General features: G+C 42.6%; 1 protein-coding gene across 17 annotated transcripts in view; it reads left to right on the forward strand.

Moving 5' to 3' along the window:
* TRIP12 (thyroid hormone receptor interactor 12) overlaps nt 1-19,725 on the forward strand; it is a 133,986-nt gene extending 114,261 nt beyond the window's left edge. For all 17 annotated transcript variants that reach the window (XM_029933638.1, XM_029933639.1, XM_029933640.1 and 14 more), the window contains 11 exons: nt 368-510; nt 1,561-1,717; nt 3,021-3,119; nt 9,029-9,143; nt 9,446-9,600; nt 10,312-10,476; nt 14,143-14,307; nt 15,921-16,034; nt 17,712-17,806; nt 18,304-18,407; nt 19,187-19,725. In XM_029933638.1, coding sequence (XP_029789498.1) covers nt 368-510; nt 1,561-1,717; nt 3,021-3,119; nt 9,029-9,143; nt 9,446-9,600; nt 10,312-10,476; nt 14,143-14,307; nt 15,921-16,034; nt 17,712-17,806; nt 18,304-18,407; nt 19,187-19,383 — 1,509 coding nt within the window. In that variant the 3' untranslated portion in view covers nt 19,384-19,725. The remainder of the gene's footprint in view (nt 1-367; nt 511-1,560; nt 1,718-3,020; nt 3,120-9,028; nt 9,144-9,445; nt 9,601-10,311; nt 10,477-14,142; nt 14,308-15,920; nt 16,035-17,711; nt 17,807-18,303; nt 18,408-19,186) is intronic.
* Nucleotides 19,726-22,164: the final 2,439 nt, after the last annotated feature.

Consider the following 22,164-nt stretch of genomic DNA (forward strand, 5'->3'; position numbering starts at 1 on the left):
GTTAAAATTATTTCTACGTTTAGGCGAAAGTTTGTATCTAAGTTAAAATGTAAGGAAAAAATGAAGTGAAAGTTAAGTACTGCCTTTGATATTTATATAATATAAAACAGAATGAAGGAATTGGCCTCACCTGAGCATTAGCTGCTGCATCAGTGATTGGGACAGTACTGGTGCCCTGTAGCCATTGGACTGTCTGCTCTGTGTTGTAGAAGTTGTCATTTAGGTTGGGTCACACCAGCGGAAAGCTGTGTACGGTATGCTGGGAGCCAGCTGAAATCCAGGCATGAGAGAGTTAGTGAATATAATCCTAATGTCTTACTACATGTAGACCTTTTTGTTTGTTTGTTTGTTTTTTAACATTTTACAGAATGCAATGTGCAAGGAGATTATTCCAACTAGCGAATTTATTAACAGTAAGTTGACAGCAAAAGCAAATAGGCAACTTCAAGATCCCCTAGTGATCATGACCGGAAACATCCCAACATGGCTGACTGAACTGGGAAAAACCTGGTAAGATGATCATTTCTGAAATGGTGGCTTTAGGAGCGCTGTCGTTGTGTTGGTCTTTATACATTTTGTCACAAAAACATAGTCTTTGATGAAGCTGTTGAAATGTGTTTAAGTAACATTTTCATATTTGATGACAGCTTGCTGAATATTTAGTATAGCACTTACATCCAGAGGAGGCTAGCTGGGGCTTGTACGAGATCTATGTGGTAGGACGTGTCTGTATGTACGAAATAGGAAAGTACACAATCCTATGTCATCCCAAAATTGGACTCCAAAGGTATACTTGGTTGATTATCTGTGCCTCTTTGGGTCGAGACTTACAGTCTCATAGACCATAAAATGGCACGATCAATACAGTAGTCAGTAGCTATGCACAGCTGCTTACATTTAGATCAATTAAAATTAAGCAAATTAGAAATTAGTTTATATAGAAATAGAAAGATGTGGCTACCTGTATTGGACAGAACAGATGTTGAATATTGGGATCATCAAAGGAAGTGCTTTTAGCAGCTCTGTGTCAAGAACTCCCATAATCCTACATCAAGAGGCAATAGAATCTGTATTACTGCCGGGTTCATTCTCTGGAAATCACCGTGGCTGTTTGGCAGGCTTGAGTGACTTAGAAGTGCCAAAGCTGCAAGGAAAGTCATGAACCAGTAGCTCCATCATGGGGGGAGGGGGGCGGGGTATGGGGGCGGGGTGGTAGTGGAGTGTAGTGAGGAGACTTAAAACTGTATTTTAAATCTAAAATTTCTCTAGTCATGTTACACTTCCTGAAGGTCTTTGGGTAACTTAAAGATAATCTTGAATAGACCTGATTTTAATAGTTAATTTCAGATTTCACAGCAAAAAACTACCAAATACGTTATTACTTAATCACGTAGATATTTCATAAAAGAATTATGAAAGTTCTTCAAAATTAGTTTTCCTAGACCATTTTTATTGGTTATATTTATAATTGTTATTCTGTATTATAATAAACCTTCTAATATAAGCGTTTGTATGGTTTCTGATTCTAATTCAGGTCATCTATATCACATCTTTTTACAGCCCATTTTTCTTCCCTTTTGATACCCGGCAAATGCTTTTTTATGTAACTGCGTTTGATCGGGACCGAGCAATGCAAAGGTTACTTGATACCAACCCAGAAATCAACCAGTCTGATTCTCAAGATAGCAGAGTTGCACCTAGATTGGATAGAAAAAAAGTAAGTAAAGATAAATCAAAGCAAGCTTTTGAAAGTAATGGGAAAACCGGAAATATGGTGCGTCTGAACATGCCTGTTGGGCCAAGGCCGTAGCTGAGTCATAGCCATCTCCTGGCTTGTCTGTTTTATCACCTGGATTAGTCGTGTTTTCCTCTCAAACTCTTGGAACTGGGCTCTTTGTGATTCTAATTCAGCCTGCAGTTAAGAGTCCTTTCTTCCTGTTTCCGAAATAATTTCTGCAATTCTTTTTTCTCTCTTGTGTCAACAGAGAGTCTTCTCTTATTGATGCTTCTTTTTCTTTTTAAATTACCTCAGACTGTAGCTTCCCTTTTATAATTGATGTTTTATGGCATCGGTGAAATTAACTTTCTTCCCTCTACAAATCACTCTGATCAGAAATGACCGAAGCAGGAATCTTGGTGTAATTCCCAGCTCAAGCCCAGTCAGCCCCTGTGCTGCTCATCTCGTGTTCCTGAGCTTCTCCGGCTCCACGTTCGTGGATCTGACCGCACTGCTCTGAACCATTCCGGAGAGACCCCATCCAACATGTCTGACCCTGCACCGCCTTTCACTTAGGAGTTCTGTTAACCTTCCTCTTTTGTGCTGAGGATTCTTACTCAAGACTGTCTTTCCAAAACCTTTCACTCCAAGACTCATGAGAGCCATTGGTAATGATATTAAAAGAGAGGTTAGAAGGAATGAGGGAAAAAAAACCAAAAAAAAAACTTTTTTTTTTTTTTAAAGCCTTGCTATTTCTGTCTTTACTCATGTCATTAGAACTGAATAAACAGTGGTGTTGGTGGGATTTGGAAATCAGGCAGGACTTGTCTTGTCCCCATGAATCTCCCGAGTAGATGTTTGTAGTTGCACCTATAGGGCCTCTGCAGGTCGGATCCTGGAGCTTTCAGCTCACCTGTCTCACCAGCCACCCCCATACCTGTTCCTTTGTTACGTAACTGTACTTGTGCTCGGAGCCGGCGGGGGGGGGGGGCGGGGGGTTCATACAGCTGCAGCCCTGACTCGCACTGGTGTTCGGCAGGGTCACAGGGATCCTTTCTTCTCCACCTTGGGTTGCCCGAACTGTCGTGGGCTCAAGGCAGCGCTGACACTTACCGTCTATCTAGCTTTGCTGTCTGTGTGTGTAGCAGTGCAGCCACTTCCGTTAACCTTTTCCAAGGCGTGCTTTTAAAGAAATAGTTTTCAGAATTCTTTTTTTTTTCCTCCCACTTTGATAAATGACACCAGTTTATTAAAGTGTAATGTGAACATAGTTTCTTTACCCTTGTAATTTCTTTTTTTTTAGCGTACTGTGAACAGAGAGGAGCTGCTGAAACAGGCCGAGTCTGTGATGCAGGATCTGGGGAGCTCCCGGGCCATGTTAGAAATCCAGTATGAAAATGAGGTGAGCTTATGAGTGTTGGCACTTTTCAGCTTCATTTGTGGTGTCAAGAGTTTGTTGGTCCTCTGAAATTTTAAAAGACGGTCGGGAAATTTATCTAGAAACTGGAGATTGGCTCTGTTTTCTCTTGGATGATCTAAGCTCTCCAGTTTCCAAAGTTATGTTGTCTATTAAGAGAGTTTTTTTCTTGCATGAGAACAAAGGTTTGTGCAGTTGTTAGGTCGATGAAGTGGAAGAGTGTTTTAAGCCATACATTTCAGAATGTTGAACTGCTTTTTTGAAAATTTACATTTACTAAGATAAATAACCTGTGTAATAAATGCCCACTTCTAACATAGAGCCCAAGTGTTTGCCCGATATGACCCTAAGTAGCCTATGCTATGCGCTTACGTGACGTCCCTGCAGGGCGGCAGTGACACAGTAGGGGGTTTCACCAGACACGGGGGGTACATGTAGAACATGGACAGTCCTCACTGTACAAATGCTGGTGTCCAGATGTACGCACCCCACCCCCATCCCCAGGCAGCCGTTGGTTTATTTTCTGTCCTGTAGTTTTGTCTTTTTCACAGTGCAGTAGGAAGTGTAATCCTAGGTATGTGACCATTTGTGTCACTCTTCTAGCACTTAGTATAATGCTTTTCAGATTCATCCTGTTGTTGCATGTATCAGTTTTGTTTCCTTTTATCACTAATACTAAACTTCTGTTGCATGGGTGTCTCACAAAATGTTTAATCACTAGGCGATGAACGTTTTAGTTTCTAGTTTTTTGTTTTTTTCTTTAAGTTTATCTTAGGGGAGAGAGAGAGCAAGCACTTATGGGTAGGGCAGGGGCAGAGAGAGAGTAAGAGAGAGAATCCCAATCAGGCTCTGCGCCATCCACCTCAGAGCCTGATGCAGGGTTCGAACTCACGAACCATGAGATCATGACCTGAGCCAAAATCAAGAGTCAGGCACTCAGTCAACTAAGCCACACAGGCGCCCCTGGTTTCCACTAAGGCTGCTATGAACATTGTGTACAAATCTTTATAGACCTAGGTTTTTCTTTCTCTTGGGTAAATAGTTTAGGGATGAATTACTAAATTATTTAGTAAAACATGTTTTTACTTGATGGGAACCACCAAACTGTTTTCCGAAGGAGCTTTGCCATTTTCTAATCCCACCAGTGATGGACCGTGTGAGTGTCAATTGCTTCACATGCTCCCCAACCTTTGGGTGTGGTCTTTTTATTTTAGGGTATTTTGGGTGGGTTTGTAGTAATTATCTTCATGTGTTGTGTTTGCATTTTTCTGATGACTAATGATATTTCCATTCTCATTTGTTTCACTGGCTATTCATGTCCATACTCTGGAGAAGTGTCCAAGCATTCTGTCCACTTTTTCATCATTGGATCTTATGATTAAGTTAAACATTTTTTTATTACTCTGGATACAAGTTCTTCATGAGATAGCTGTTTGCAGATATTTCCCCCCAGTCTGTGCTTCATCTTTCAGTTTCCCCGTGAAAGGTCTTTGGAAAAAAGCAGAAGTTTTTAATTGTGCTAAAATCTAATTTATCAATTTTTGTTGTTGTTTGTGTTTTTTATATATCCCAGGAAATTTTCCCCTGACTCTTGGATTTCGACCTTGTTAAGCTTAGTTATTAGTTCCGATAACTTTTTAATAGATCACTTAGGATTCTGTGGCTTGGGAGACATTTCTATAAAGGGCCGAGAGTAGATATTCCGGTGATGTGGGCCCCGCAGCCTCCCACCACAGCTACTCTGATTTGCCTTTGTGCGAGCATGGACGTAGACAGGACATACTCAAATGTGCTTGGCCGTGTTCCAGTACAATTTTATTGTCAGTGAAGTTTGCAGTTCATAGAGTGCTCACATGTTGTGAAAGACTATTCAGGATTTTTTTCAACCATTTAAATTGTAAAAACCATTCTTAGCTTGTAGATTGAAACCAGGAAGTGGTCCAGAGCTGTAGTTTTTGCTGACCTGTGTTGTTAGAGCGTCGTGTCGGCTGTGAAAGAAGACAGTTTTACTTTCTTTCTAATCCTCGTCATTTCTTTCTTTGGAGATGCTTTTGAACATCCAGGACAGTACATCAAAATATCCAAGTATTTATTTTCTCTCTCTTTTTATTATGAAATACAGAGTCTCTTGGGGATACTTTCCTCCCTCTTTCTCCTAAATATTTTTAAGACAAAACTTCAGAATTCTTGGACTTCTGAAACTCTTATACACGTAAAATTTCCAAACCTTCCATTACGCCAATTATTTCTAATAGCCAATCTCTCTGCCTCTCAGTTTTCTTCTCTGTAAAATGTGGTTTATAGCACAACCTCTAACAGTCTACAGTATGACGTATAATAATCCAAGTAATTTGAATCATGACTTTGAATTTTCATTTATTTTCTTAAGTATTGTCAGCTTCTCCTTAAGGCTTTTTGAAAAGCTAATTTGAGAGGATTCGGTCATCAAAATTAAAACTTGAAGTACTTGTGTACTGGAAGTGTACTAGTGCACTAGTGATCCAGGTTATGGCAGAGTTTCCTATGGCCAAAGGATGACAGTGTAGTTGGGGAGTCACAGGACAAAGGTCTGTGGCCAGTGCGTGGTGTAGGTGTCTAGAGAACGAGGTGGTCACACACGTGCAGCTGTCCTGGCAGTGTGGGCAGAGCCACGAGGACCAACGGGCTCTGGAGTCAGACCTTTATGGAAGAGAGTGGGAGAATTAAGGGATCAGAAATACTGGATTGGGCTTGGTGGTGAGCGGCAGAAGTGAGCAACTGCTCCAGCAGTGCTGGGGTGAGGGCAGGTTGGGGGGAGGCTTTGCATGCTGGGATAAGAAGTTGGGATCTGTTTTTGATTCCAAGGTGATTGCTCAAAGGATACAGTTTTAGAAGTTTACGTACCTAAATTTCATCTTTATAAAATTGCAAGACCTCTGCTCCAGCTCTGATTTCTTTTACTGAGCTTATTTTAACATGCTTTCTTCTTTTTTACTCCAAAATACTGTTTTCTTGCCAGGAATGTCTTTCCTTTCTTCTCTCATCCTCCATGGCTCTCTTCAGATCACATCTTACGTGGAGCCTAAACAAGTTCAGAGTACCATCCCATTGATTATTCTGAGGGTCATCAGGAATGAATTACTGATACAGAAATCATGGGTTTATAATCTTCACTGATGGGTCTTACCTCCCCATTGTGGAAAAGATTCCAGGAGCTGGCTTCAGTGGGGAACAGGGGTTGGGAGGTGTACTGGCTGTTTACATACAAAGGGCCTCAGGTCCTAAATCCTGTTCAACCATAAAAGTCTGCAGGTGACCATTAGGAACTTCAGAGTACCTCTAGAAGTATTCTGATTCACAGTGTCAAATCAAAATGGGCCTTGGCTGAACAAGAGATGATTGGTAAGCCAGGAAAGTACCAAACCTGGCTCTGGGCTCAGAGTGTCTTCAGGCCTCAGGATTGGCTGGGGCTACAAATGACCAGCCTCTGGGGGTGGAGAAGCGTTAGGAGCATGGACTGTGGAGCCTGGCACCAGCACTGACTGACCACGACACTGGGCACGTTATGTAAACTCCTCAGTGATGCCTCAACAGGGCTGTAAGAACTAGACCTTTTTCTTCTTGTTAGAATTACTAAATGAGCTAAATTACTAAATGTGAGAAACAGAATAGTGGCACATGGTGAGTGCTGGTATGTAAGGGTTAGCTTTTGAAAGGAAAAGACTCGCGACGCTTTGAGTTAGGCAAGTTGTCAGTACTTGTTTTCCTTTGTTTTTATTTCTAGAGCTTTATGCTTTTCTTTCCTTTAAAAGCAAATAAGTAAAACCAAATTCCCTGCCTCTTTACTGGAGTGGCTGGGGGGAACAAAGATGCCTGAAAGGATCAGGCTGACAGACAGCAGCTCAGCGCAGGGCTCGGGGCGGGTTGCCAGAGCTCTCAGCTTTGACCTGCTCCTTTCACCCTCAGAGATTTGCTGTGATGATGGGTTTACAGCAATACCCAGGCCATTTAATATTTTAAGGCTGTTTTACCTTTAGAAATATATTATTTGGATGAAGAAATCTGATCTGATCTGTGATTTCTGTTTAGCCTAGGATAATTACGCTAAAGGGAGAAAAAGTTAAGTGGCTCTAACCCGCCCTCTGGTGGATATCAGATGTTACTGCAGTTTTTTCTTTTTCTCTGCTTCTCTTTCCCTTCCTTCCTCTCCTCCACTATCCAGTATTCAGTGAAGAACGAAGCATACAAAATTCCTACCATCCCAGAACTTTTCCAGTTTGGGAAAGCCAGTACACACCGTCTCCATCATACGTATATGTTAGGCCACATGATGAAGAAAAATCAAAATGAGATGGATCACGATGGGGAAGGGAGAGGGTGTCTAAGGATAGTAGAGTGGAGGTGAGCCATTACCATTTAGGGAAGGGTGTCTCTGTCGGAAGAATGGAGAAGCAAAAGCCCTGAGACAGATTCCTGGCCTGTTGTGAAATGACTGGCTCGAAGTCGGAGTCCAGCTGTGGGACGGGTCATGGAGGACGTGCATGGAAGAACTTGAGCTTTTGCTTTACATGAGATGGGAGGTCTCTGTTGGCAGTGTGAGCCGAGGAGATGCCGAGCTTGCTGGTATAGAGACCATGGAGGAGGGCTCGCAAGAGCCCAGATGAGGAGGGGCGATGGCAGCGACTGGTCTAGAATATATTGTGAAGGTGGGGCTCATGGTATTTAATGATGGGTTGGAATGTGGCGAGTGAAAACGAGAAGGGCCAAGGTTTCGTTGCCGTCTGGGGTGAATGCAGGTGCCACTCGCTGCTGTGGAATCCTAATGGAGGGGTGGAAATGGGTCCTGAAGGTGCCATCACATCCAGCCCAGCAGATGACTGTTTAAAGTTAGCGTGAAACACTTGGTGGATTGCATCTTATTGTTTGAACTAGCATGGGTGAATTTAAAAGTAACTATGATAGTAAGATAATGCCCACTATTTACAGATAATCTGTAAGGGAACTCTAGTTTTCTTCACCAGGAATATGGTTAGATGCAGCATATAAGCTCTGATCTTAACTTGTCATTAGCTGAATACCTCATTGATGGTCTGGGCTGGCAGGACCTTGAAACATGAAGGAATGATCAGACGATCAACATGCCCACAGGATATGTCTCAGAGCAGGGGCTTCTTCAAGGCTATACAGTCACTTTGGAGCTGGCTCTAAATCAGACCCGTCAGTTGAGAATCGTCAGAACCTGCTCAGTATCCTGTATATATCCTGATAAAACTCTCCGCAGTTTCTAGTGCACCGTGAGGTCCAAAGCGATCTTAGCCCTGTGGGTGTGTGCTGGCATGGGCTCTGACCTTCCCTTGTTCCTGTTTTAGTCAGCAAACCTCTGTTAAGTGGCTGGTGTGTGCCCGGGCACCACTGAAGGTACAAAGGCGAATTAAAGTTGCCCTCGAGTGAGAAACACAAGCCCATAATGAAATTATGGTGCTGTGCTGTGCTAAGCGCTTATGTAGCTGAACTAGAAGTCCTTAAAAAAATGAGTAGAGTAACTGGGCAGAAAAGGAGGCCTCTCCTGAGGAGATGCCATTTGACCTGGTTTCAGGCCGAGAGCTCGGAAGGAGATCCAAGCTCAGACAAAGCCATCTTACTCCCCCGGGGCGAGACAGCTGTGGTGGCACTGTTGCCCGAGTAGGAGCTGGACCCTTGCCTCGAGAGTGTTGGGGTCCTGGCGAGAAAGAGGGAGTACAGGGCTGCTGGTTCTTGTTTCGGGTGACCAAGACGGAAGGAAGACAGGACAGTCTGGGCAATAACATGTCTGTTAAGTAGCTGGGGTTAGCATCTGCGTTGCACAAAGGCTGGCCGGTTTACAAGGCAGCGTCCGATCCGAAGTTTAAAATGGCTGTATTTGTGTTCTCCCGCAGGTTGGTACAGGTCTTGGGCCTACACTGGAGTTTTATGCACTTGTATCTCAGGAACTACAGAGAGCTGACTTGGGTCTCTGGAGAGGTGAAGAGGTGACTCTCAGCAATCCAAAAGGTACCGTCTGTCTGTGAGTCAGTTTGGGTTTTTCCGCATGGGCTAAAAGGGCCATTACAGTTCATTAAATATATTTAACTTGTAGTAAACCCCCATGCTCTCTGACCTTGATTCCTTTTAGCCTTTGTTTTCTCTGTTATCAAATAAAAGAGAGCCTTCCAGCCTTAGAGATCTGCATTCCGTGATCCGCCTTCTGATTTGGAGAATACTGCATTTAAGTGTTACTGGTTAGCAGGTTTTGTCTTGTTTTGTTTTGTTCTGGGAAATAGCATCTAAAGTTTCTTGACTTGCTCATATTATAGGAAGCCAAGAAGGGACCAAGTATATTCAAAACCTCCAGGGCCTGTTTGCGCTTCCCTTTGGTAGGACGGCCAAGCCCGCTCATATCGCAAAGGTTAAGATGAAGTTTCGCTTCTTAGGCAAATTAATGGCCAAGGCGATCATGGATTTCAGATTGGTAAGTTTAGGATTATTTGCTTGTCGACAGTTTTGTTATATGAAAGTATCTTAACCTCCTGCACTTAATGCTGTATTTTATTTTTATTTTTGAAAACTTTAATGTTTTTATTTATTTGGGGAGGGAGAGAGTGCCTATGTGTGCATGCGAGCAGGGGCGGGGCAGAGAGAGGAGACAGGGAAGCCCAAGCAGGCTCTGCTGATGCGCAGAGCCCAGCGCAGAACTCGAACTCAGATCATGATCTGAGCTGAAATCAAGAGTCAGACACTTAACCGACTAAGCGGCCCATTTTTTCTTCATTTTTAATTAGTTGTTCTTTCCACTTCTTTTTTTCCAAATGTGCAGTAATACAAACTACAGTGGAATTTAGTTTACTCCACCCCAAATAGAGTAAGATTCCTATAAACATCTTAGTTTGATTCTCTTATGGAATATATATGTCCATCATCGAAAGATACCTTTTTAGAGTCAATTTTTAAAAATAGAATTCCTCAATGTACTAAGTTTTTCACAATATCAGGGCCCCAAATTCCCAAATTGGGTTTAAATGGGAACAGTTATGTTTAATGAGAGAAACCATTCCAAAATATGGGCTTTTTTCGGGGGGGGTATTACTCAACCTTTATAAATGATCTCTTAAAGTGTCAGTTAAAAAACTCAGTTCTCGAAGTTTAGTGTGACTGTTTTATTTTTTTTGAACATTCCTTTCAGGTGGACCTTCCCCTTGGCTTACCCTTTTATAAGTGGATGCTACGGCAGGAAACTTCACTGACATCGCACGATTTGTTTGACATTGACCCGGTTGTAGCCAGATCAGTGTATCACCTAGAAGACATTGTCAGACAGAAGAAAAGACTTGAACAAGATAAATCCCAGGTAAGCTTTAGAAGTAAGGAAGTGGTCAGGTGGCTCACTTTCTTACCGTGGCGGGGTGAGGTCTTTGTTAAGTGTTTATATTTGACCTAGTTACTATTTTATATTAATGTTGTGTTTTAGGAGAGTTTCAGTTTTTTTTATTAGAATAGCTGAAAAGGTTTCACAGTTGGTAAGATGATCTATAATAAAGCAGGTGATAAATAGCTTGGTTAACAAATAAAATACACTCCTGACTTGAAACCATAGGGCTCTGGTTTATTAAATTTTAGATTGGCATTCTGTACCTGGGCAAGTACTGTATAATACTGAAGTCTTTTTCTCTCTCTCTCTCTCTTTTTTTAAGTTTTAATTTATCTTGAGTCAGGGTGGGGCAGAGAGGGAGGGAATCCCAAGCAGGCTCTGCTTGGTCAGTGCACAGAGCCCAATACGGGGCTTTGTCTCCTGAAACCATGATATCCTGATCTGAGCCGAAATCAAGAGTCAGACACTTAACTGACTGAGCCACCCAGGTGCCCCTGATTTCTTTTATTAAACGTTTGAATTAATAAAATTATTCTCAGGATAGATTGTTTTTCTGGAAAGGTGGCTAAATTTAGGAACAGTCAATCTGTTTCTAGAAAGATCTCAGGAAAGTAATTTTAAAGGTCATTGTAGGTGTTCACTATTTCTCAGTAACACCTATTGAGACTTCTCTGTTAGAATGAGCAGTCTGGGACTTTGTATCATGAATGTGTATTCTTTATATATTGGTGACAGATTAAGATTATTTACCCAGTCTGAGGTTAAGAGTGGTTCTTTGTCAGACATTAGAAGAGGACAGAGTTGTATATTTAAAAAAAGTGGCACGGATTCAGATAGCTATGTCTGGGCATGTAACATGGCCCGATTTTAAAGCATCTCCATTTTATAAATTACATAAAGTGAGGGTAGGAAAGCGTCACGTCTCTTGATGAACAGAGAGCTTACTGAAGACCATGGTTGGGTTTTAGAATACCTTGTTATCGGAGGAGAAAATGATTTGAAAGGGGATTGATTTTTATCTCTGTTATTAATTGGTGATTTCGGGGGAAATGTTTGTTCATTAAGAGAAATCAGCAAAAGAGGCCAAGTCCATCTTTTCCATGTAAGATTTGTTGTCCTGAGATTTTTAGAATCAGATTTATGCTTACCAACTTTGTAAATTTTAATAACTAATAGCCTTATTTAGGATCATCTCTTATATAAATAGTGGCCAAAAATAAATAAGTAAAAGGAAGGAAGGAAAGTAAAACTCATGGCACTGTTCCAGGAGCTGTATGTATCTTGTATGTATCTTAATTCATTTCCTTTAGGTCTTTCTGGGTATTCCTCTTCTCCACACAAGGGCAGATAGGCTGAGTAACTGTCCCAAGGTCACGTACCTAGAAGTGAGAACAGGGCTGGAGTTCATACCCCAGCCCCCTGGAGCCTTCACTCTTACACAATTTGCAATATGCCACCTGGTTTTTCTTCCTCAGATCTTTTGAGATTTGTTCTTTTAATCTTTATCTGATCTTTATTTTTGATGTCAATTTAAAAGTATAGAATGCATAGCACAGAAACCGATTTACCATATTAACCGACTTTCATCCAGCACGTGAAGAATGGTGTGGGTTCCAAACCCTCCCCTCATCATTTATCAAGTACACGGACAGAGCAAACTTAGTAGTTTAAATTCTCAAAAGTTAACATGGGAAATAGGCTAAAGCTTATTAGCCTTCGATTTAATTATGTAAGGTCTGAAAAATGAATAGTGAATTTCTTTTAAACATCACAAGGACATAGATTTCTTCCCAATGATAGAAGTTTTTTTATTTTGAGAGAAAACGAGAGTGAGCAGGGAAGAAGTGGAGAAGGAGAGAGAATCCCAAGCAGGCTCCTCACTGTCCACACAGATCCTGAAATAGGGCTCGTCCGCAAACCATGAGATCATGACCTGAGCCAAAATCAAGAGTCAGATGCTTAACCAACTGAGCCGCCCAGGGGCCCCAATGATGGCACTTTGTAATGCAAACCTTTATAAATAAGATGTTTTTTAAGTGGCTGTGGGAGGAAACTTTCCGTTAGCAGAGCAGCTATGCTGTGGGATCTGTGCCAGGGGTGGGCAGACAGTTGAGAGCGCTTTCCAGTGGGAGAACATTCAAATAGAGAGACGATGGTGATTGAAGAATATTTCAAATGTAAAATGAAAGACCTTCATTCAGGTGTCCTCAGATGTGCACCAAAGGAGGAGAGACAGAAGCACCGACTTTGACAGATGAGGCCGGACGGCTATAGTCCTCAGGCACCTTACACGTTACACTTCGTGCTGTTGCCCCTTCTGGAATCCTAAGCAGCCTTCATTTCCCTTTTTAAAGATGGCTCATTTTAAAACTGCCTGGCCTGGGTGGCTTCATCAGTGTATGTGCATGCTCTCTCAAAATAAATAAACATTTGTTTTAAAAAATTAAAAACTGGGGCGCCTATGTGGTTCAGGTAAGCATCCGACTTTGGCTCAGGTCACGATCTCCCAATTCGTGGGTTTAAGCCCCACGTCAGGCTCTGTGCTGACGGCTAGCTCAAAACCTGGAGCCTGTCTTCAGATTCTGTGTCTCCCCCTCTCTCTGACCTTCCTCTGCTCGCTCGCTCTCTTTCTCTCTCTCTCTCTCTCTCCCCCCCCTCTTTTTCAAAAAAATAATTTAAAAAAATAATAAAATAAAAACTAAGTTTAAATGAGAATTTCTAAAAATGACTAATTTTAAATCCAAACTTTCTACCTTGTTTTAGTTTAAATGATGAATTTCTTGCACCTAGACTGTTTAGCTGTTAGGAATTTCATAATTAGAGGTATGTCTAATTTGGAAGGTCACTTGGCCTCTTTCTCCTATGCTGGACACCATTATTTTCAGACAGTATTTGCAGTTTTGCATGTTGGTCTTTGATCTCTAATCTAAAAAAATTTTTTTATGTATGGCGTTCATATTCTTAAGCATTTAAAAAAGTGAATAATACAAATGGCTTTTTAATGTTTGTCTTTAGAGTAGGCTTTGAGGGCTTTGTTGGAACTTGTTGGAACTTTTCTTAATTGCAGCATTACTGTGTGGATACAGATCTGTTATGCTAGTCCTGAAGTGATGCCATGAGGAACCTCCAGGTGTCTCTAGACCTGAGCTTTGCTGCAGGAAACAATGTTAATTACCATTACTAGATAGTTCACTATTTGTAGTTTCCTAACTACTACTTAGGATTTGGTGTGTGTATATGTATATATGTACGTGTGTATATGTATATACACACACAGAGATAAAGATTAATACAGAATTTAGGAAAAGTTTGGCCCTGTTAGCCACTCTTAAATTAACCATGTAAAACTGTTGGGACTTTCTGTGAAATCTGATTTGAAATTTAGTCAGATTGAGTAGTAGACATCTCGTTTTGAAGGAACACTTAAGTGATATTGTCTCCCCCCTGCCCCCCCCCCATATAAAAATAGTTGGATTCTGGTTAAGATTATTTCCTTTGTGATCTGTGTCCTGTGTAGATTATGACAAGGAAATATTCTAAGAGCTGAAGGAACCCATAAAATGTATTAGCGTATCTTTTGTTTTATAAACACAGACATAAGCAACTAAATTGCTGTGCTTGACGTCTCCCATCCCCCTTTTTTAGACCAAAGAGAGTCTACAATATGCATTAGAAACCCTGACTATGAACGGCTGCTCAGTTGAAGATCTAGGATTGGATTTCACTCTGCCAGGGTTTCCCAACATTGAACTGAAGAAAGGAGGAAAGGATATACCGGTCACTATCCACAACTTAGAAGAATATCTACGCGTACGTAATCACGGCCCCAAATTGCGGGGAAGGCCGGCGTGGTGACACAGGACTTCCTGTGGGCGCTGTTCTGAGGGAGAGGGCAGTTACCTGTCTGGGGAGCTGCCCCCGCCCGAGACCCTGGGCGCCCAAGGTCACCTCACAACGTCCACTTTCTCAGGCCCTCGTTTCTGCTACACTTGACAGAACGTGTCAGATATTTCCTGAAGCCTTATATATGACCTTGAATTTGCTGTCTTCAAGTTTGAATACTAATAACCTCTCACTGTCTTCGTTTAAAACAAATCCAGGAAAAGGAGCCATCACTTGTGTTCTCATTAAACTGCATTTTGTCTATCAAGGCAAAACTATTATAGACCTTATTCTCTCTCTCTCTCTCTCTCTCTCTCTCTCTCTCTCTCTCTCTCTCTCACACACACACACACACACACACACACACACACACACACACGTTTATGGGAGTAATGAGGACTTTCAGATAATTCATGGCTCTTGACTATTTTTGTTAAATTGAGGGAAAATAATTTTGTGTTAAAAAGAAATGGTATTTTAAGTTCCATCCTATATAGGTCTTTATTAACTACTTTTTGAAAAGTTTCTTTCTCTTGGTTTATTTCTGACCCTGAGTGGAAGGATCATTGGGTTCAAGATAGAAAACCACCTATGCCCACACTTGGATTTTCTGCCAAATATAGTGGGATTGTAGATAGAACCTCTGAAAAATGTTGACTCTGGTTTCCTCATCTGTTAGAGAAAGTGAGTAGATAGGCGAGATCTTCAAATGTTTTCTGGCATCCCCAACTGTTGTGTGACTGTTCAGCATTTCTTTAATACTCAGAGGGCTGTCCGATCACAGTCTGCTGCTTTTCCTAACTTTGAGAAAGCTAACTTTTCAGCCTATTGGTAAATGAGGAGTTAACGTCCAGAATAAGGTTCTCTGAAAGGTATTTGTAAAAGTGGTTATAGTTCTGCCAACAACATGCTGTTGTTTTTATTTTTATCTGAATATGTCTTGCATTTCTTGAACCCAGTGGCTTAGCTGGAGTCCTTGATGACTAGATATTGTTGGACAAGTAACAGATGTTTTTTGTTACTTTACAATTTCACGTGACTGCATTTCCAGAGTTTGCCTTTTTCTAAGTGAAGGTGCACTGCAGAAGCATTGGTTCTAAGAAGATAATCTGGATTTAGATATAAAAATTTAGAACACTTAACAATTGGTTATTGGGCATCTTGACACATTATCTTTAATTCTTAATAACATTTCATCCTCTTGAGACAATTTGATCTGCTTCACATCTGGTATGGTGCTGTTCTGTGCCACCAGGGTTTTATGTAAATGAATTGTTAACACACACTAAACATAAATGCTCATCATATATATATATATTTGCATTTTCTTACTGGCTAGGCCCCAAGTTAGAAGTTGACCTGAGAGATCTTTTATGTGGATTTCTGGGAGATAATTTTAGAGACTTAATTCATGAGGTTTTTCTGTCGCTTTTAAGGTGATCAGGAAGGATGTTTCACTGTACTTTCACTGTACCCAATGCATGGGTAGGAAAGAGATGTGAAAACTTGTCACAGTTTTTAAAAGACCTTTCTTTTTACAGCTGGTTATATTCTGGGCGCTAAATGAAGGCGTTTCTAGGCAGTTCGATTCCTTCCGAGATGGATTTGAATCTGTCTTCCCACTCAGTCATCTCCAGTACTTCTACCCGGAAGAAGTGAGTAGCTCATGTCGGACAGGAATGCCCCTTGTTCTCTATGTCCTGTGTTATCTTGGCAGGCTGTCTCTGCGCATCTAGCCAGAGATTGTTGCAAACAGAAAACTGCGGGGGAGGGTGGGTTTGTGAGCCGAGGGGTGGATGTGTGGGAAAAGTATGAGATCCTTTCGTGCGCAAAGAAGAGTATCAAATACTAAGTGTAATATGATGTAATATACACATAACATTTTCTATTGTATACATATATACGTAGCTTGTATCGGAGCGGGGTCTTGTGTGAGATTGGGTAAGCGTAGCCTCCTTGTCACCTGACCCTGCATGCCACCCAGTGGAGAATGGGATGCAGATCTTCGAGCTGCTGTGACTGGTAAAGTGACACTGAGGAGGGAGCACTTTTTTTTTTTCTTTAACCTAAACCTCCTGGATTAGGTGAGACACTGTTTGATGATTGGAGTCAGTTCTTGGAATTACACGGAAGCGTTGCAGATACCGTTAGGAGTGGGAAGCATGCACCCTGTGCAGTCTCCCAGCCGCCTGCAGCGCAGCAAGAATCTGGAACGCTGCTCGCTCCTGAGAGATGCCCTGGGGGGTCTGTGAGGCGTGGGGTCTCTCCAGTTTGGAATCCTTTTGGTTTATTTTTTGAATGATAACTTTACACATTTATTACTGGATGCATCTGAATACTTCTGAATGACTTAGACGTAGCATTTTAATCTCAGTTATGCTTTCTGTGTCCACTCTGATATGCTGCTTCTGAAGCACGGGGTGTAGCCAGCACTCGGAGGCACTGTGTCACACCTGGAAGTGAGAGCAGCAAGGGCTGTCCTGGAATTCTGGTCCTTCTTCACCATGTGACCTTGTCTAGGCTGTTCTGTCTGATCTGACTGCCTCATCCATAAAATTGGGATAAGCCCTATCTTTCTTACTGAACAGGACACATAAAGTACCTGCCAGTGAGTGACACATAGTAGGTATTAAATTTTATATACCTGAATTGGATTTTCTCAAAGCACATAGTCATTCACAGAGAAAAGATGCCTTCATGTGAAACTGGTGTTAGGTTTTCCAAGGATTTCTTGCTTTCTCGTTCGTGTTCCTCTGAAACGGCTAGCCTGGACCCCGCGCGGCCCCAGCCGACCATCTGGCAACCATCTGCCTCTGTACAAAGTGAGGAAGCTGCCCGTTGGCTGTGCCTCCGTTCAGCTTTCTCCCGCTTCTCTCTCCAGCTCACTAGTCTGTGTCTTGGCTTCTGTTACTGTGCGTCCTTTCGTTTCTAGAAAACAGGATTTATGAAATCTTTCTGGCGAGACGTAGCTTATCAAGTTAAAGCCTTTAAAGACAGTAGAGGCGTTAGGAAAGCTTAAACAAAGGTTTGTCTCGGGTATGTTTTGTTTGCGATTGAAGTCTTCTCTAGAACCCAACCCCTGCAGATGGGCAGGGTGCCTTTAATGCACCGGAAGAGGAGGCCGAGGAGGCTGATTCTATAACTGAAGTGGAAGAGCACATCGTATAAAAAAGAGGTCCCTACACAGAACTTACTTTGCTGGAAATGGTACTTTGATTTGGTGCACGTAGACAGTGCTGTATTGGCATGCGCAGAGCAGCGTGTCCTGTGAGTTTTCACTTCGTTATGCAGCCGTGTCCTTAATAATTTGTTGCCGTTGTGTAACCACGCAGCTGGACCAGCTCTTGTGCGGCAGTAAAGCGGACACTTGGGACGCAAAGACACTGATGGAGTGCTGCAGGCCAGACCACGGTTACACTCACGACAGGTGAGTGCCGGCTCTGCTGGGCTTTCGTTTTACGGGCAAGAATTTGGTGGGGGTGTGTGTGTGTGCATACATTATAAACAACAAGGGAGGGGTTCATTTTTAATTTGTTTACCCATTTTAAAGGAGCCTTTCTGATATTTTGGCCTCATTTCTATCAAGACCTTAGGACTCAAAAGATTTCTTTTTTCAGGTATTTCTGTGAAAGTGACCAGGGAGGGAGGGAGGAAGAGGGGAGGATACAGGTCAAACCCATTACCCAGTCTTCTTCGTAGTAAGATGGAAATGTCCGTACTCTCCCAGACAGGTCCTACTCGTTACAACAGTCGTCATTCCCTTTGAATTCCAGCTGTCGATTTCGGAACGCGTTGTAACGCGAATTCCTAGGCAGTCCTATTAAAATCTGATAGTCGGTAGCTGATTGTGAGAGTGCGATGCAGTGCGATTCAAAGGTGCACGTTCCGCGCTAAAATCATCTTCCTGACTTATTTCTCTTGTAGTCGGGCCGTCAAGTTCCTGTTCGAGATTCTCAGTAGTTTTGATAACGAGCAGCAGAGGTTATTTCTCCAGTTCGTGACCGGTAGCCCGAGACTGCCCGTTGGAGGTGGGTGTGCCCTTGGCGCCTGGTGGCTGTTCTGTGTGTGTGTGTGTGTGTGTGTGTGTGTGTGTGTGTGTGTGTGTGTGTGTGAGAGAGAGAGAGAGAGAGAGAGACAGACAGACAGACAGACAGACAGACAGACAGACAGAGACTTCGGGACTCCTAGCAGCATACTGTGCATTTGACCCAACAGTGTCTCTTCGTTATTCTAGTTCCCTACATTTCTGAGTTTGCCATTTGTTTCACAATATGTGAGCGCTCTCAGCCAGCAGGGACGTTCAGAGGGTTCGTCCCAAACCCCCAGAGGAGGATCGTAATGAATGTGTGCTGCTGCTTTTCTAGGTAACATTCAGATGCTCCCGCCATCTGTACGTCGCTGGCTCTCACAACACGTAGTAGAGTCTACTTTTCTAGACGTGAGTCAGTCCTGATAGGAGTCAAAGTGGTACTTGGTTTTAAAAGCCAAGAAGCAGAAGGAGCTGCTGGCCTTGGTATTCTAGAGGGGCCCTTTCCGGTGAATAAAGCAGATACCGGGGCCCGTACACTGAACGTGCATCACACGCGTGGATGTAATTGCCCAGCAGGAAAGAACCCCTCACACGCGTGGTGACACTGTACAGCAAGGCAGCGGGACGCTTCCTGACAGTGGTCGCACGGAAAGGGGGGTGTTGGTCGCTCCGGGCAGACTGATCCTTCTTCTCGTTAGGAGCACACTTGGCGCTGCGTCAGCTGCGTGCGTCCTGTAACGCGCTAACGTCCCTTGTCCTCCTGCCCCTTGTCATCAGGCTTCCGGAGTTTGAACCCACCTTTGACAATTGTTCGGAAGACGTTCGAGTCGACAGAAAACCCGGACGACTTCCTGCCCTCTGTAATGACTTGTGTGAACTATCTAAAGCTGCCGGACTATTCGAGCCTCGAGGTCATGCGGGAGAAACTGCTGGTCGCGGCCAGAGAGGGACAGCAGTCGTTCCATCTTTCCTGATCACAGCGAGAGACGCGGGGTCCGCCTGTTACAGCAAAAGAAAAATCATGATTTCTTTTCTAAATGTATCACCCGAGTCAAGGAAACATGTTACGCCTTCTTGTTGTAGGAAAAATGGCTTGCAGATTATACAAGAGACACTTGGTTGATGTTCATTAATGGCCCCATGGACTTAAAGTGATCAGGCCCTAAAACGTTGTTGTGATGAGGTTTCTTTAGCAAGTTCTTGTTTAAATTATCATTTATTTGATGAGTGAAGTTTTTAACTTGCTTTGCTGTGTGAAATTTAAAAAAAGGGATGTTTTTCCAGGCTGAAACAATAAATGTCGCTGTGCAGTTTAATTCTGGGCTGTGTGTGTCCATCTAGCTAAGTCTGCATTTTGTGTCCTCCAGAGACCTCTCTTGTACATAAGTACGGACATTAGAGCTCACGTGTATTGGACAAAAACGGTTCAGTAGGTTAGCTCTGTGTGCATTTCCCTCCCCTCTCGTTTCCCTTCCCAGTTCATGTATTGTCCGCGGTCCACACAGTTTTTTTGTATGCGACACTCAACGGTTGTCACATCTTCATTAGCCGTGGGCTCCTGATGTTCCATGTTCTCTCTCAGATTTAAGACATAACTTAAAATTCATTGAACTGAAATATATCGTTGTATGACTGAGCCTTTGTAGCTCAGTAGACCTTTCTCCTAGCTTAGTGGTCACAGCGCCGGAGGGGATTGCCAGCCTTTTCCCAGTGACCCAGTAGGACTGTGTACACGGTGATTCCGGTGCCCACAGCAGCTTCCAGAAGGGAGGCCAGGAACGCCCACTCTCTCTTGGGTAGGTTAAAAAATCTGCAGCTTGGGCTGGCCTGTGTTTTCTTATTCCACGACCAGAGCGTTCTGAGTTGATGTAACGTTTCAAACAGAATTAGCAGTTCTCATTCCCCGTTGGGAGTCCAAGAATGCTTTTTCTCCCTTGTCCTTGTTTCCAGGTTTTTGTTCACACTCTTCTGTTTTCCTCTCTCCCCGTCCCCTCCTCCCAGGGCTAACTGGGGACAGACCGTTCAGCCTTTGTCTCGGCACCGACACACGCACCTGTAAGCAATGCTCTGTCCAGTTGTTTCATGTGCTGATTTCTCAAATCTGCAATAATCCGTCAGGTTACTGTTTTTACCTGAAAATAAATAAAGTTGGCTTCACCTTTTCGGTTAGAGTTCTGTAGTGTATGCATACCTCTCCGCTGTGTAGCCGTGCTCCAGTGCAAGCGGATTGTCCCTTCTTGATCCACATCATGGCCGATTTCGCCAGTGGGAGGATTTATACCCGCAACCTGAAGAGCATAAAATCTGGCAAGAGAATGGGAGGAGGTTCCTTCCTTCCTAAGGTTCAAAATTAAACCTGTTGCATAAATTTGAGAGGATTTCCATAATGCATCTTTTTGAAAATGAGAGATGAGCTCATTTTTTTAATTGAACTTTGAGAAATCAATTCTCTTTTGTTCTACAGATTGTTCCAAAGTCTTATTTAATTGGCATAGAAGCCCCTTTGTTTCCCATCCCTCCACCAAAAAGAAACTTAGTGGCTTGTTTTTATTTAGATTATTTTGTCCTTTTACACTTACATTGGCCTTATTCAGAGTCCCCCCAACCCCCGACAGTGAACTAGGGCAGTGACCCTCACTGAGGGTGATGGAGCTCAGGGGATGTCTTTCCCTGACTCTTGCAGAGGCTCTGACCTGGGAGTCACTTTACCATGAAGTCCAAGAAGGAGTTGTATTTCTGCGGCTCTGACATTGACCACAAAGGAGCCGAGCAGTTTAATCAGGTGAAATTTGTGTTCAAGAATGAGCCAATTTGTTTTAAAACTGTTCTGATACCTTTTTACCAACGAAGCACAAGGATTTTTGTGTGAACATAGCATTTGTTCCTCATTTTTTAATGGGTTCTCTTGTTAAATTTTAGACATGTATAAACAATGTTTCATACTAAAATATCTGTATTGGACGTTTTATCCAGATCTACTGTGGCCCTGGCAGATTTGGCATCATAGATTTCAGCATCAACCAGCAAGCACATTTGATGATTTTGACTCAAACTCTGGAGGTTGATTGTTTCAAAGTCAATTAGTCAAGCTCTTTAAATGCTTTTTTTAGTCTTTAGCTTACTCATTAATGTGTGGGGCCCTTTGTTAATTAGGGCAGGAAGACTTACCATTTTAAAGCAATCTCTTGGCAGAGGCCTTAATCTTGCATCGTAGGGAGCAAAGTGTATATTTCATTTGCTTGTTACTCCGGTTTTGCCTTAAATTTATTTGCTTAATAATCCTACCAACAAACACTGATTTCTAAGTATGCTTTATGTACACAGTCAGTTGGGCAGCGACTGAGATTTTATTGTCCTTTAATTTTTGCTGAGACAGAATCAGAGGTGACATTTACACAGTTCCTGATCTGATCTGCCTTTTTTTCTTTTGTTTATGAGAACATCTCTTTTGAACTATTTCACTTTAAGGAAGGAAGGAAGAGGTAATTAAATGTAGTCCCCTCCTCCCAGCCCCTCCAGAAAGTTAATTGTGAGTTCTAGGTGGTTTAATCAGGGACAGACACGGAAAGTTCTAGATGCCTTAGCCGAACCCAACAGAAAACTTTCACACAGCTACTCACTGTAGGGACACAGGTTTCTCTCTTCCTGTGCTTCAGCTCTGGTTCCTGCGTTTGTAGTGACAAGTTTCTTTGACCTCAGCACTCTTGTTAGGAAGGTGGTGTCCCTAAGCCCCTCTCTCCTACATTTGGCTCTTC

This window comes from Suricata suricatta, chromosome 3 (genome assembly GCF_006229205.1).
Source record: "Suricata suricatta isolate VVHF042 chromosome 3, meerkat_22Aug2017_6uvM2_HiC, whole genome shotgun sequence".
NCBI lineage: Eukaryota > Metazoa > Chordata > Mammalia > Carnivora > Herpestidae > Suricata > Suricata suricatta.